The 17,046-nt window shown below is 36.9% G+C and overlaps 1 protein-coding gene across 3 annotated transcripts in view; it reads right to left on the reverse strand.

Annotated features, from left to right (window-relative positions):
• prag1 (PEAK1 related, kinase-activating pseudokinase 1) overlaps positions 1-17,046 on the reverse strand; it is a 35,579-nt gene that overhangs the window by 2,155 nt on the left and 16,378 nt on the right. For all 3 annotated transcript variants that reach the window (XM_088629447.1, XM_088629446.1, XM_088629445.1), the window contains exons 4-5: positions 8,450-8,604; positions 1,433-2,163 (exon numbers count right to left, since the gene is read on the reverse strand). In XM_088629447.1, the coding sequence (XP_088485573.1) occupies positions 1,433-2,163; positions 8,450-8,604 (886 nt within the window). The remainder of the gene's footprint in view (positions 1-1,432; positions 2,164-8,449; positions 8,605-17,046) is intronic.

A 17,046-nucleotide genomic window follows, 5' to 3' on the forward strand; every position in this document is an offset into this window, starting at 1 on the left:
GTAACCACGTGATGAGGTGGGGACACATTAGTCAGGAATTGTGCCTTGTGCTGGCAGGTAGTTAAATAAAGTGTATTCAGGGACTGCAGGTTGTCAGAGATGAATATGGAGTTCTGTTAGGTATATGTGTTAAGCCACTAGGTTAAAAAAATGTCTTTTGGGAATTAAGTGTATTGTAATAGAAATTCAGGTGGGTAGCTGCGTCAGCATTCGTAGGCTGCAAAGAAACATCCTATCATCCTGCCCTATCTTTCTTATACCAGAAGAAGGCTTCACAGCCAAAACGTTGTGTTTTCTTCTCTTTTCAGCGTGGAAAAAAACTATTACTTGTTCCTCTGTAATAGTAATGTTAGTTGTGTCGTGTTTAAATGTGTTATAGTATAGTAAAAGTTTTAAACGGAAAAATATAACATCTGTGAGACAGGTGTTAGATCTCGCCACCAGCTTTTAGTGTTTCCAATTTGTAAATATCTCTGGAAACCCTCCCATGGTTTTTTCTAATTTTTTAGAAAATAACCTTTTAAAAGGAATCCCGCTTGAGTTCCTTCTGCGTGCGCTGGTGGAACCAGCTGTACAGGTGCCACTATTGAAAGGGACCTGCTAGACATCGCCACAGCCAGGCAGAATAGGGACTGTAATGTTGACACTGTCAGGAAGTCACTCAGTGTGTTTATAGGAGTTCTTAAACCAACACTACTAAGCAATCATAGCCAGTTTTTATAACCTATTCTCCTTAAGACAGGGCTACACTTGGAAAAGCAAATGAAGCACAGTCCTTGATGAAGCAAATGAAACACAGTCCTTGTTGAATGAAGAGCAAAGCATACCTTGTGGATTCAAAAGTCAAGACAAAAGTCTTTTAAGCCATTCAGAACTGGTTTGAGTTCCATAATCCAGGTTATCCTGGATACATATAGCCATCATTTCTAATCAAGAATGCTGGGATTTTTATACTATGTCATGGCTACATACTTCAAAAATAACACATTTGTGGTAATATAGTTTATCTTTGTCTCAAACTAGTCTGGCAAAACTTCTATTCACATCCACTCATTTTGCTGCATAATGTATATTTCAAGTAACTGGGTGTCAATCTGATTTCGTGGACTGGAGAATTTAACCAAACAACACTGGTTTTAACCAAAAATCTCAGGATAATAATTATGCCTCTCTCATGGGATTTATCTAAATATATATAAGTAATCAGCACAACAGGTACTGTATATATTTATACATAATGCTTCAAAATGCAGAATTCCCACATAAATCCTGAGGAATGTCATAGTTCAGTTTCAGAAGATTTGCTATTTTGTCATACTATGATAAATATCAAGGTTTTAATGTTTCCAGAGCTTTTTTTAGAATGGCAGAGGTTAAAAAAGCTTATGGCCCTTGTAATAATACTGCAAGAAAGTGCATTAAATTCCCTTACCTTAACAGCATAGGTATTCTTGGGATCTGAAGCACAAGAGGCAGAGTAGTAGACAGAATCACCAGCATCACAGCAAGGCTTGTTGCAGGTCAGCTTGAAGAGAGACCAGTTGCTCTCATCAAAGCGTAGTGGGTTTTTCTGACTGCGGGCAAAGTGGTCCTCACACTTGAGAGCCAGGCGTCGCAGAGACTCTGCGTACAGGCCACCCAACTTGGAGTAGATGCCCTCCCGGCTATCAATATTGCTGAGAAGTGTCTGGAGGTGAAGGCTGGAGCCTGAACTGGGGGCACTGAGCTGGGGTGAGGAAGAGGAGGAGACCCCGGACCTGTTGTGTGGGCCCAGGCGATTCCTGTTCTTTCCCACTGCCTCATCCAGTGTTCGGGAGCGCAGTTGGCGGCTCAAATTAGGATGGCACCTCTCTAGAGACTCATTGGAGGAGTACAAATGCCGCTGGTCCACTGGACTGGAGGGAGAGCTGAACTGTGTTCCGTCTTGGCTGCAGACATTACCTTCCGAGCTGCTAAAGTTCAGGTGAGGATTTCCCCTTTTGCCTGCAGAGCCATCTGGGGCAGACACGGTCCTGTTTACCAGCTTTTTCTCTGGGAGAGGAGGAGGCAGCAGGGACCGACCAGGGCTGTTCGAGGTTTCAGAATGAGGGGAAACTGGGGAGGAGGTCAGAGGGCTGCTGGGGATGTGGGATGGGCTCAGCAGATTAGATGTTTCCTGGTGACCTAGAAATGTGGAGAAAAAAAGCTATTGACAAACAACCCTTCTGGAATCATAGAACAATTTGGCCCAAACCCATTTCTTCAGGTAACTATAGATCTTAAACTTTGTTTAAAATAAGGAAATGTAGGGCTCTTGAATCAACCCTCAACTCCCTATTCCAATGGACCCACAGGGCAATGGCCTTAAATTTCAGAATAAAAATACACAGCCAAACACCTTCATATTAATAAAAAACTCTCTCTACACTACCTTTCACAATCTGCTCTTTTTCTATGTTACTCATCTTGGCACCCATTAACCTGAAATCCTTCAGACCACTAATATTATCAGATGTTTCTCTTGCCCACAATGCATCATTTTATGTAACTTTCAGATCACTCTTTCTAGTTCTTTGTCTTTCAGTTTCCGTCTCCGCCCTCTAAATCAAAGTACCTCTCCATGTAGTTTTGCAGTTTCCTTAGTGAATATGTGTATGCATCCTTTTATAATTTAGAACTTCCAAATTGGCATTGCGTGTTTCATGCTACACATCAATATGTTTTTTAGTGATGATTTGCAATGTGCAATGCTTTCACTGTTTTCACTGAACTGGTTGTGGATCTGATTTTTAAAAGTGATAAAGAGAATTCTTCAACTGAAAACAGAGATTTCTAAAACTTTTATCACCTCTTTATTCTGTTTTTTTTTATTGTAGTTTCATCTACTTTAAAAGAACATCACAGCCTTTTAATTTTTCAAATATTTGTCAAAGGAGCCTGGGTTTAACCAGTTCCCTGATTTATACAGTTCAACAGAATATGTGTAAAATGCCTGTACAAAATGTTTCACATACTCTTGAGAACATACAATTTAAATATCTTCTGTAACTGGCACTAAAAAGGTGGGGCATTAAAGTGATTTTCATCAAAATCTCCATGCATCATGCAAAAATCTCAGTCATCCACTAAGCCATGCTGGATTGTTTTTATCTTAGACATGATTGCTTCCAGCTCCTTTACAGACCAAAACAATGTTCTGAATGCCATTCTGCAGTTTGACAAGTTTTGCTATTTTGTCATACTAACTTCCCAGAGCTTTTTTAAAATAATGGCAGAGGTGAAAAAAAATCTATGGCCCATAATAATGTTGTGAGAAAATGCACTTAGAAGAGTGGTACTTAAAAAAGAAAAAAAGAACTGTGATCAGAGAACTACTGACATTGAAAACTTGAAAGCTATGAGTATTAATGTGAAGAAACAATAGAAGTGTCCTGTTTGGGCCTTAAAAGGATAAGTTACCCTCAAATAATTCTTGTTAAAAATGACACCTGAGCATACCCATTATAATAGTGCCTTGGTCATAAAAGGAAAATAGTACATACATTATATAGTTAACATTAAACAATGGAAATTGAAGCAAACATCCTTCTCTCTTAAGAGGGGTAGCCATAATCACTGCGGTACTACAGACATTATAGCAGTGAAGGTATAAATGCTGCCAAACCCCTTATATATCACTATTCAACGGAACGACTCACAGAAATCAAACTAAGTGATATATATTATATTGTGGAAACGTTTGTATTATATCCGTACTGCTGGAGTAATGGCATCATTGAATCTATACCAGAAGCATGATGTGCAAGGCAGGTCAACATTCTGGACATGATACCAATCTATTTCAGACACAAAGGACAGAGACAGATGTTTTTTAGAGACCTCATTTGACCCAGGCATCGTGTATTTGGGTGAAAACCATAGCACCCTGAGAAAACCTTACACAAACATGGGGAGAGCATGCAACAAAAGAAACCTAGGTAAAGAATAGAATCCAAGATCCAAGAGCTGTGAAACAGCAGCACTAACTGCTACAGCACCGTGTTACCAAAGGTGATTTAATTTTTTTTTGATCCAACTATGGTTTCAACAAGATAATGATCCAAAACAAAATGTCAATCAAGTTCATGCAGTATTGAGAAGAAGGAAGGTGTAATGCTATTTACACTTTTAAAGTTAATTAAATTGAATTTGTTTGAGTGCACCCTGATGTGGACTGGCATACCATCTAGGGTGAATCTCGCTTCCGCACACTGTTTGCTGGGGAGAGGCTCCAGCTCCCCAGTGACCCTGCATTCGATAAAGCAATTAGAAAATGGATGGATGGTGGTAAATCTAGGCAAAAGAAACACTTAACTGAACAGACAAAATAGGTAAGCAAGAGGTCCATAGCCACAATAAAAGATGCATAAATTGAGTAAAATAACATGCAATGGCAGAAATTAGTTCCTTGGGTCTGGTAAATACAGGACACTTGTGATAGCATTCATTTTGATATTTTAAATTAAAGAACATAAGTCTTAACTTCAACTTGTTATTTCCAATACAAAACTGTACATTACCATTCTAATTGGAGCCCATCTTAAAGAAAACAAAACTTAATTCAGTAACCCTTGCATGGTCTGAAACAGTTTAGACCACAAATGACTGTATCTAGCAGCTGCAATGTAACTGTGAGATGCCTCTTGGCTCCCTGCATTCATTTCCCTGGCACCCACCTCCTGGTGTCTCTGCACCTTCTCATCTTTGAGCAGAATCATTTTCCTTAAGAAGCAGCTAACCCAGCTTATGTTGCACAAGTGTTTATTCCTGTTGCCCTCTGCTGCTGGGCAATGGGATTCTTATAAGTCTGTACTGTCTCTTCATAGACACACTCACACATACGCAAATGCACACAGTTCAGGAAATGCAGTGCCGCAAAGCTAAACAATGTTGCAACAGCCTAACAGTAGGAGACTGCCTGAAACTGCCAAGGGGTTTGTACTATTCCAATTGTCAACTGTAAAATTGTATTACTTCTCAATCTTCAATAGGTGAAACACAACAAAAGAGAAGAACTCACCAAAAAAGCAGCACAGTGATAAAGATTTAATGCTACATAAAAAGTATGTCCAAAACCAGATATTATAGCATCGTTGATGCTGAAATTGGTTGCTCATTCAAAAAAAGAAAAGACACATTTTCATCCATAGATTTTAAGAAGCTGCTTTATACTTAGATTTGGTAAGTTGTGGTGCCGATGCAGAGTTGCAGACATGAAGTAGACAAAAACAATCAGCATTTTGTGGGGGGAAAGGTAGTGAACTGAGAAAACAAAAATCCATGACTGTTTTGACTACATGTGCTAATGAGAAGCTGATTACCAGAATTGGAGCCATGTGTACCCCAATGTCTGAAGATATTCATTCCTATTGAGCCCTTAATCATGGGTACTATTTTATTTTAATTTTCTGTGATGCCCTTAAATTTTCTTTTAGCTCTTAAAAAGTCCAATGGGATTTGTTATGGTATGAACTCTGTAATGGTATTTAATAGTGAGCTTCTGAACTGCACTCATCCAGGTGTGCTAGCTGAAATACAACTATTGGTCTTGTCTAGAAGGAAAGAAGGAAAAAGTGATTCACCGAGAGAATCATCTGATACAGTGTCATTCCCATCCACATCTTTTCATCATCAACTGATTACCTCTCAAGAACACTTAATTTAGATATACGGGTGCTAGTACAGAAAGTTCTTCATGTTGAAGTTGTTTGAGATTGAGGTATGTTTGAAACCAAGGAAAATTAGTGCAGAAAAAATTAGTCTAAACCAGCAGGCAGATCACTTAAAGACACCAATCAGCACTGGTGATTAATGACCTAGTTGAAATACAAATAGCAGACACAGGTGTACCCCAGAACCAGGATTGAGAACCACTGACCTAGAGACTATGGTCAATAATTTCGTATAAAAGGGAAGTTATTGATTTTATCTTTTGCAAACCCAGCTGTTTAGACTATTTCTGGGAAAGAGATCAGGAAGTGAAGTGAAACTGAAGATATCAATGTTAGATGCTTCTTGTTATTATGGTCTGTAATTTAACACTTCCTCTGTAAAAGAAAGGGGAAACAAGAAAATTCTGAACTTTACATGCATCACTAGAGATCAAGTTTCTAAAATATCCCCATAGTAATGATTCATGTTAACAGACCAGATCTCAAGCAACTTTGAAGGGTTACTTAACACTTATGTCCAGGTAATGGTGTACACTGGAATCACTACTAGAAAACTGTCCCACTAGATTGCCTTAAAAATGCTACACAATCTTTAAAAAAAAATTTAAAAGTAACCAGAGCTTCTCATATACTGTAAAGGCAGAGCATCACCTCAAGAGTTGAGGAAAATCCTGGGCATGATGGTTTCACAAAGAACACTAATGACAAAGTCATTCCAGTTCACAAGTCTCCCAAATTATAGCATTGTGAGTTGCAACAAGGAGGAGTCTGGGTGTTTAATGTTGTATTATCCTCCATGGAAAAGACATACAATTAGTGGCGAGACCACGAACTACTTCCTTACGCAGAAGAGACCATAAAAATGCAATGGCCATTCTGTATGATAAAGCAGTTTAAACTGCAGACTATGAGAGGGTAAGGATTTAGCCTTGATTTGAATCCTCGGGACTTACTGATTTAACTGTCAGAATCTCCCTCAGAGAAAGTCCTCCATGGGGGAAGGGTTACTGTGGCTTGGCTGTTCTGGGTTGTGAATTGACGGCCTAATGAGGAGAAATCTCATCTGGTTCAGTATAAGTAAAAGGAGAAAAAAGTGGTTCCTCTTGAATTCAAAACAAAGAAATTCAGAGGGGAAGAAAAAACATAAAAGCTTCTGTTTGTATATAAGAAACCTTGTAATTGTTGCCTATTGTTTAAGGTTTTTCTTTTGTCCATGTGCATGAACACTGCTTCATAGAACACGTCTGCTGCATTTTTTTGCAGTTCTTCTGTAACAAAATGATTTTACATTATAAGTTATAGCTAAAACAGATGCCAGAAGTCAAAACTTATATGCCAATTTACTTCTAATAAATGAAAACAATTCTGAACATTTATTATAATGTAAACTACTTTATTTGATATTTCCATAAATAAATGTATAGATAAATATTATATAGTTTATTAAGCTGTGAGCAGTGCCCTTTTGTCTTTAGTGTAAATATGGTGGGTAAGCTACTATAACAGTGCTTACTGTATTGTCAGCTCATGTACTGTTTATGTCTACTCATGGCAATCACAAAGTTTCTGATCAATGAGCATTAAAGATAACTAAATGATAAGATTTGTTTCTTTTCACCCAAACTAAGCTATTTTATCAGTCAAAACTGTTAAAAACAATACTGTAATAACACCTAATGAGTAAATTGTTGATGCCCATATATATTTAAATTATTGACTGAGTAAGACAGGAAAGTCCAATGCTGGTCCTGGAGGGCTGGTGTGTCTACAGATTTTCATTCCAACACCACTTTTAACAATGTTTTAAAAAAGTAATAGGTTTATTCCATGCTGAAAAGAGAAGAACGTTTTGACCGTGAAGTCTTCTACAGGTGTTACCTGCAGAAGGCTCCATGGCTGAAACATTGTGTTTTCTTTCTTCTCTTTTCGGCATGGAATAAACCTTTTACTTGTTCCTTTGCAGCCTGCACATGCTGACGCAGCAACCCAACTGAAATGTAAATCAAGTTATTATTGGTTTAATAGGATCAGTTTAACCAGTTTCTCTCAGCTCCTGAACTGTCTGCTGCTGCTTTAAAGAGACCTAGAATCTAAGGTGTTTTTATCGGATATCACCCTCCTTGAAGAAAACTCACATCAATTTTGTTATTAATAATAACATCACTTTATTAATCCTTTACAATTTCTTGCATTAGGAATTATCTTTTCACATACCCCAGCTTGCTCTCCATGAGACACACAGATAGAGAGAGAGCCTGGGGTCAGAGCGCAGGATCTGCCATCGTACGGCGCCCCTGGAGCAGTTGGGGTTAAGGGCCTTGTTCAGAAGCCCAACAGAGTAGGATTCCTCTGCCGGCTGCTGGATTTGAACTGGCAACCTTCTAGCCACAAGCGCAGATCCTTAGGCACAGAGCCACCGCTCCGCCCAATTATGTTCTATCCATCTTCAATAACTTCTTAGACAGGGTCCTGATGGGCCGGATGCTATCCCAGCAGACAATGGGCACAAGGAACAAACATCTTAAGTGAGATGCCAGTCCATCACGGGGTACAATTAATCCCAATTAACCTATACTTTTTGTCTCTGAACTGTTAGAGGAAACCAGAGCAACAAACAAAAAATCCAGAAAGTTATGAAGAGAAAATGCAAACTCCATACAGAAGGTACCTTAGACCAGAATTATACCCAGGATAAAAGCTGTGAAGTAGTATTCCTGTCACCATGTTGTATGTTCCACAGAGCAAAAGCTGACACTCACCAACATCACCGAATATCCTGGAGTCTGATAAGCTGTCGGAGGAGGCTGTGGCAAAGCTGCTGCCGAGACCCTTCAGGGACTGGGTAAGGCTCTCCACTGAACCATGACTGGCTTTCTCCAAGTCAGAACTGCTCTGGCTCATTTTACTAGACACTCTGCAGAAAAGGCAAAGGCATAGGTCAGTAACCATGAAATCGAGAACACATTGTGCTGATTTTTATTGGTTACCATCCAAACTCCAGCATCTCCAAGTGCCACACAGCTCCTATGCTACTTAGATATGCCACTGCAATTCAGTTAGAAATTCTGCTAACTTAACTCTTAATTTATTTAATACTTTCCAACCCTCTGTTCTACATTGCACACTGACTGCTAAAAAACTCTCACAAGTCACACTTGATAGAACACTTAAAAGTAAAAACTTAAGTAAAACTTTAAGTAAAACTTAAAAGTCTCTACAAGAGAATGTACGCACCAAAAGCACGTTTTACAGGTGTTGCTCCTTCATATTGTACTACTTATATTCAGTTAGTAAAACGTAAATTAACTACATCTCTACAAAGTTAGTTATGTTCCCTTTACCAGTCCTATACTAGTTGTTTTTTAAACAAAACCAGTCAGAATTTTCATCTATGTGCAAGCAAACTGTACATGTACAGGCGTGATTTAACTTGTCAAAGTTGGCTCTCAGAACTCCATGAACTTTATGCGTTAAGTTGTATGCACCGCAGACTTGTCAGAGCAAGTGGCACTAGCTGCCTGCGAGCTCTTTTTCATAGAACTGTCACAAATGTTTCTCAACTTCCTATTTCCTTCTTTGATCTCTGAACTATGAAGACTGTAGTCCTGCAGCCACATTTATTATAATAAGCACTGATGTGACTCTCCCAGCCCCACAAACAAATCACTTCTCCTGTGAAAAAAGGCAAGAATTTCACTTAAAGATTTGCTTAGCTTGCCGACTTGTTTAGTTAGGGAGAAATGGATGTGTTAGTTCAGAGACAAAAATATCTTTAAAATCCAGTAGATTTATCTTCCAATTAAAATAATAAGAAATTATGAGATCACAACAAAACATCAACATAACTTGCAATGTTCTTGAACATTAAAATAAACGGAAAGTCAAAGTTTCTCTGTCACAGACCATAGGAACATAACTTCTGCCAAAATGAGGAGGCTGTTCAGCCCATCTAATTCCTTAAAGGTCAAAACAAAACAACAAAGCAGAGAGAATGCAAAGACTGGACCTAAGGACATTCATTCTAAGTAAATGAACAGGTTAGATGAACTAATTTTATCCATTAAAAAGGCCTAAGCTATTTCAATTACATGACCTTACAAAAGGATTAAGTTCCCATATATTTTCTAGATTTGTATTATAATGCCATTTTTATTTTGTTATGCAATTCTCTCTTTCGGGATGAGTGGCTCTTGTAGTCAAACACTTTTTTTATCTTTGAATATATAAAACATTCTTTCCTATTTCTACACATATGCACTATTCTCTAAATATGGAGTTTTATGATATTTCAGTTTAAAGAGGATACAGTCCTTGGACATTTGTTCCTGTATGGGTGAACCTATCACATAACAGTTATGATGATGTGTAAAGTCCTCAAACAATTAATTATATACCTATTCCTCTAGTTCTGTGGTTCTCAATCTTTTTGGACCAAGAACCACCCCTGATCAAACCAAATCATCCAAGTACCACCTATAAGTCTTCTTTTCATAGGAACCCCAGAAATTCTCAATGACCAAATTAACCTAGAACAGTTCATAAATATTTTTCTGTTATCTATCATGCGTTCCTGTGCTAACAAGATTGCCAGTGTTTGTAGCACACATTTCTATGCATTCCTGTGCATACAACATTGGCATTGTTCCAAAATCACGCACATTCTCCTACCTCCCTATTTGCTGGAGATAACTTTTTTAAATACAATTGGTCACTTGCGTTCGTAGCACGCATTCCTATACAATGGTATAAAATTACACAGTAGCTCTGGTGTCCACTCAAGTATTAGCGCGCTGTATCATAGTACGTAGGCTGCATATTCGACACATATTAAAATAGAAAATATGAAAACCCATCCTGATTTTTCAGTGCACACAACAAAGTTCCAGGATCATATGGCGTACCAGCTGGCGTACTAGTGGTACATAAAGCAGACGTAAAGCAGCCTTATTACATTGTAAAGAAGCAAACTCGCAAATACATCTCTTTTAATGTAATAGAAATATTGCTGCACACTTTGAGACGGTTTAGCCTCCACATACCACTTACTTGTTGACTCTGCTCGCATATTACATTAGAAGACTTCTGCTGTGAAATGTCTGCTGACGATATTACATTAGTCAGCAGACGAAGTGACAAGTGAGCAGGAAGGGCTGCTTCACTTCGCATTTCTCAGGACAAAGTAAGCAAAAACAATGTACTTCATTTACTCCCAGCATTAAAATTCCTACAGAAATAATCTGAACCAGCCAAACACCACAGATTACACAGTTAGTGGAGGTTCAAGGCTGACTACAGGAGAGACTCCAGTCCATCACTGACACCCTCATCCAAAGTTTCCTGCCAAAATCCAGAGACATACTGGTAGGTTAACTGACTTCTGGGAAAGTCTGTGTCTGTGTGCCCTGCAACTGACTGACATCCAGTACGGGGTGTATCTCGCCTTGTACTCACAGCTTGCCAGGACAGATTCCTATCTCCTACGGTCCTGTATTGAATGAAGTGGTTAGAAAATAGATGGATGAATGGATTTTCATCCATTGGTTATTTATCTGATTGATCGATAAATTAAGGCTTCCAACTCTAAACCAGAATGTAACCTGAAATACAGTATGAGACCGAGTACAAAAATAATGTTCAAGTTCTATCATGCGTAAGTAATTCTGTCATAAACAAATGGTCTGGTGGTGTGCAACTCTTTCGTTATGCTTTTTCAGAGTATTCAGTTAAAAACATATACCCTTTTCAAAATGTATTTATTAAAGCTAAAAGCTTGAAGAATCATATAGAAGACTGAAACCCTCTCTCTAACCAATTCGAAAAGAGAAAGGTTGCCAGCCTCACTGAGAGAAACCTATCAGTTGGAAGGTGGAATAAAGCATAGGAAACACAAACCCAATAATAATTATTTTGTACTTTTGTTTTCTTTTAAATGGTTAATCACTATTAAATATTAGTTCCTCTTAAAAAATTCGTTTTTCAAGCAACAGTTGCTCTATATAGTATATATTAACAGGTTATGCTAAACTAAGCCTTTCTTCTGCTAAGAAAATACTATTGGCCTTTAATATTTTAATAAATCTTGTCTAGTGATTTGTCTTGTGTAAATTCAGATGGAGCTTATTTTTAAAGCCATTTCAGCATTTGCAAGCAAAGAAGCTGGCTCAAAAAAGATAATTGAATGGAATTTGGTAGTTGTGTACTTGATATGGACTTGCATTTCTAGTGCATCTTTAAATAGAAGATATTGTCATCAATCAAATCAATATAGAAACCTTACATATTTTGTTTTGTAACCACAAAAGAGTTTGCTGGTTACAAATGTAGTGGTAAGATGTCATTCTTACCTCAGAGATGGTTGTACAGAGCCTTCACAAACACAATCAAAGGCTGATACTACAAATCTGACAAAGTTGTGTAGCAGTTGCAGATCATCATTTGTCAAAGTAGGTCACTTTTAAAATCTGAGAACACTCTGAGAACAGTCTCAAGCTAACTTCTTGAGTCTCTTACCTTTTTTTGGTGCGACACATCTAGCTGTATGTTCAAAACCAAAGCACAAAGCCATTTCCTGATGCTGTTAGGAACATGCTTTTATATTTATCATGTCAAATTCTAAATAAATAATTTAGGACACCTGGAAATGCACTTCTGTTACATCTATAATAAAAAAAAACATTGTAATAGATTATAAGTGCCCTTTGAATTTTGTTTCCATTCTTTTCTAAAAAAAATCATAAACTTTTATACTCCCCCTAAAAGAGTGAAAGCTTTAAGCACCTGTGTAAGGGCAAAATTACTTTACCTTGAGAAGTTTCCATGATTTAAGAACCTACATCAGCTACATTTCATTGTTAGATAATGTTACAAATGATATTTTGTCTATCAAGCTAAGGTTTATTTTAAAAAATGAGTGCTTTATATTTTAAACAATTTACCAGAGAGTAATATCTACAAGAGTAATATCTAACAATCTTCTGGCACCCCCTTAGAATCTACATATACATTTAATATTGTACTATTTATTATTTATTTACAATTTGCTTTCTGCACTTGATTGTTTGCATTTTGCATGGCCTATGGTTCTTCACCTTGTGTGGTGAGAGATGTGTTGTCAAAAACTAGGAATTTATCAGTAGTGATAAACCCAGTAGTGAACATTTTGTTTAAGTGAGACATTCTGTGGCACAGGCATTCACCTAGTTGTCCAAAAAAAAGGGTTGAATATAATATTTCATTGACTATTTCTACTAAAAAGCTGGCACAACCACCTATTCAATAGCTTGAAATTGCTGTTTGCAAATTGTTTTGGAATATCATTTTTTTCAGTATAATATACCAATCTATGGTAGCTAGGAATTGACATCAGACATGATATTGATGATTTATATAATTTTGTTAATCAAAGACATGTTAATGAAGATTAGATACGTGCAATCTTTAATTTCTTGGCAATTCCTGTCATTTTACGATTTTCATTTGCCTGTTGAGAAATTTCTTTAATTGAAAAGACTGTTTTCATTTAAGTACGTTCACAATAAACCTGCTTATCAGGCCACAATTTAAATACTGTACATCTCCCTCAGTAAGGTTTGCATTAGCATTTCACCTAAACAAGATTCAGATTAAAGATGCTTCCACAATAAATGACATCCAGTCATGTGCATCTCAAACATGTTGCCCAACTCAGTGAATAATTACATGGACATGGTAAGGAATGATCACACCCACATTGCTCTTGGGTACTGACAATATATTTCTGCAGAGTTTTAAAGTATAGTTAAAAACAATACTCACATCAGCTACCTTCAAAACATTATATTCTAGTTTCTCATTTCTTCACATTTAAAATGCAGTTGCTGTTTTTGTAAGTACAATGCAATGATACATAAGACAGAAAACTTGTAAAGAATAGAAATACAAATTCTTCCAGTTCAGCTTTACAAAACATGCAATGATTTTCCTACAATAATTCCAAAAGCATCCGATATGGAATATTTATAATTGAGGTGAATAGGTTTGTCCTTTGCACAGAGAAACAATAAAGTATTTATTTGGAGAGAAAACAAAAACACTATAATCAAAACTTTAAGAGTAACGACTTGCCACTAGTTTGTAACATTATTCCTATTATTTTGGACGTTTAGATATATATATGTAGATAATAAAACAACCAGGCAGGAATATAACACTGTAGTGATGCAGAAATATATTTTAGTACAGTCAGGTCGCACTTCAGAGCAGATCATACAGTTCACTGTATAGTACTACACTGTATAGTACTTATTTCTTTTTTTCTTTGTACACAAAGGCTTTATTATATACATCATACACAATGGAAAAGCTTTCAGCTAAGATACTGTTTACTTTTAGAACCAAGAATACAATAAAACAATACTTCTTGAACAATATTTACTAGTACAGTAGTAAAATATTTAAGGGCTCATGCCAAAATAAAGCCACCAAATTGGAACATATTCTGCAGTATCTGACATCAGCTATTAAATTGGAAAAAGTTCTGTAGTATCTACATAATCCAAATTTATGTTGTTTTTTTCTTGTAAAGCTCTAGGTATGTATTCCGGCTAGAAAATTGCATTGCTGAGAGTTACTTATCACTGGGTTGACAAGGAGGCATCAGATAAAAGCAATTATCAACATCAACTATAGCAATTCTCCACATTTTCTCTTCAGAAGAAATTTGTTGTGTAAATGTGATTTTTTTATTTCTAATTATGTTGTTGTTCACTATTGTTTTACTAAGCATATCAATAAAGTAAGGAATAATAAGCTTATACACACACACACCACTTTTCTCCGACCACACCATGTACTTGCCAAGACCTGTTCTGAAGAAATATGCAGTTGTGCTGAACGTGTCTGTTAAATGTGTCTGTACATACATGCAATGTCACAGGACAAGGGCAGACATGTTTCATTACTAATTTTATAAAATAAGAAAACTATATATCTTCCAGTAAAATGATCATCATTCCATATGTGTTGTGTGGGTGACTGTTGATAAGTTGAAAACCTGCAAAACCAATTAGATTGACATGTCAAAGCTGTGTGAAATTGATACCTCAAAAGCAATTTGCTATGTGCTGCTCTTTAACAGTGCCAGGATAATTTGAATTCCATTAATCATTAATTAAAAAAATAGTATAGCCAACAATTTTTGTTACACCCACCCAATTTGGGATAGACAGTTGTGTGTTTTTCATCTCTTGGCTCACAAGACAAGTGCTCAAGTGCCCTCACACAGTGAAGAATGAGTATATTTAGGTACACTCCGCTGACCTGCCCACCTTTGAAGTAATCTTTTATCACATTGCTGTACAGGATGTTCAGCACTGACAGAGCCTTTGCCTAAACCTGTAACTAATCCCACCCTACCACTGATAGCAGCCCCCTGCTTGGAGAATCCAGGTCGGCTAGCAACATAACTGCTTGACCCTTTGAACCAAGAGCTCAACCTAAACTCAGCTGAGCCTATGCCGATAGAGCCTCTCAGGAGGCCTGTTGTTTTTCTTCATTAATCTGAGTATAAGCTTTTCCCCTAACTGCTTAGAATACCAGTCGTTTTCCAAGACTCTGTAGTACAGATGGACTGTACAAAGATACCTTTAGTGTCAGACCTTTAGTGTTAGAAATTAGAATTCAAACAGGCTCCCTCATACAGTATACTATCAGTCAAGACTACCTCTATCACTCGATCTTAATCCATGTGTTATTTATCATAGAGGCACCTTTACCTGTAGTATTGCGGCCTAACCCATGAACATGTGAGGATTTTAAGGAAACAATTAATATAATTAAAAATGCCTGTTTGATTTCACCAGATGCTTTATAGTGTAGAATTTTGTATGTCAGCAGAATGTATGTAAACACATAAGGAGATAAACTGAACAGGTTTTTAAACTAATTTTGTATGTATTTCCAAAATTTAAGGATCCTTTCCATACTTCATTAACTTAAATATGACAGAAAATCAGAAACATAACCCGATGCAGCCGTACAGTGCACTTAAGTGTTCCATTCAAGTACGTTTCTGTCTGTATGAAAGACGTCTCTGAGATGGCACTGACTGTGGCTGAGTGGAATATAAAAATAATGGTAGCATGGTGTTTAGCATTACTGCCTCAAAACTCTTGGATCCTGGGTTCGTTTCAATTGTGATCTTAGGCACTAACAGTATGGAGTTTGCATATTCTCCCTAAAGCTGCATGGAATTTCACAGGATCCTTTCAAATTTGCTATCCAAATTATTTTGCATCTCTAAATTGCCCACCATATGCTTGTGAGTGACTGTGTGTGTGTGATGAACTGGTGATACATCTAGAGTTTAGTTTTGCCTTGCACCCTATGCCTGCCAAGTAAGGCCTCTTTTTGCTCATCAATACCCTCTGTGGGTAAACCAGTTTAAAAAAGCGATATATAGGACCATATATTGGATGAGTAAAAACACAACCTTGTAGAAAAACATCAGTACAAATAAATCTCTAGTCTTCATCTAAAAAAAACAAATACCTCCTGACATTTCGAGTTATTTATACAATAACTGAAATGCATCTTGCTTCACTATACAACTTCTTCATCAATTATTATACCATGCTTCACTATAGAATGTATCTCACTATACCATACTAAACCTTCATACGGTACACTGGGTAGCAAATGCTTACACAATAACACAATTAAAGCAACAAGTAATCACATAAAATTAAACATTTGACTATATATACAATTCAAAGTCAACTTCTGCAATTTACAAATAAAGCTATGACTTGTAATACTTTAAATACAGGACAATCATGTTGTCATTCACATGCACTTTAAGCACCCTGAGGTTACAATGATATTTCAAAATAAACTTTAATTCCTGTGGAAACCTGTACTGCACATACAGTAGAGTAAGTAAAAAAGAAAAACCTTGAGTATTTTTCCTCTGATCTCTGCATGACGACAAAAAGATCCTGAGAAAATACCATGTAGTGTACTATCTAACCAATATTTCCTTTGTTCATTTCTAAAGAGAACCCTCTTTATGGTCAAGGACAGCACTCCATTGTGCACAGACACAAACAAACAATGTTAGGTTTGTCAAAACATCACACGTTTATCACAAAACTCTCAGCTGCCATTAGTTATTCAATCTTTTCTTTCTTCCCTTTAAAAAAAGAAAAAAAATACATCATGCTCTGAGGCACATTCCAGACTATCTTCTGTGAAAAGACTTTAGATCTCAACAGAGCTGAAATAGAGAAAGGTAAATGATAGCAAGTAGGATAAAGAAAACAGATAACTTTCAGATTGTTATAGAAAATTTAAAACAATACAAAACAATTCACATACTGCC

The sequence above is a fragment of the Lepisosteus platostomus genome, chromosome 4 (genome assembly GCF_059453375.1).
Source record: "Lepisosteus platostomus isolate fLepPlt1 chromosome 4, fLepPlt1.hap1, whole genome shotgun sequence".
NCBI classification, from domain to species: domain Eukaryota; kingdom Metazoa; phylum Chordata; class Actinopteri; order Semionotiformes; family Lepisosteidae; genus Lepisosteus; species Lepisosteus platostomus.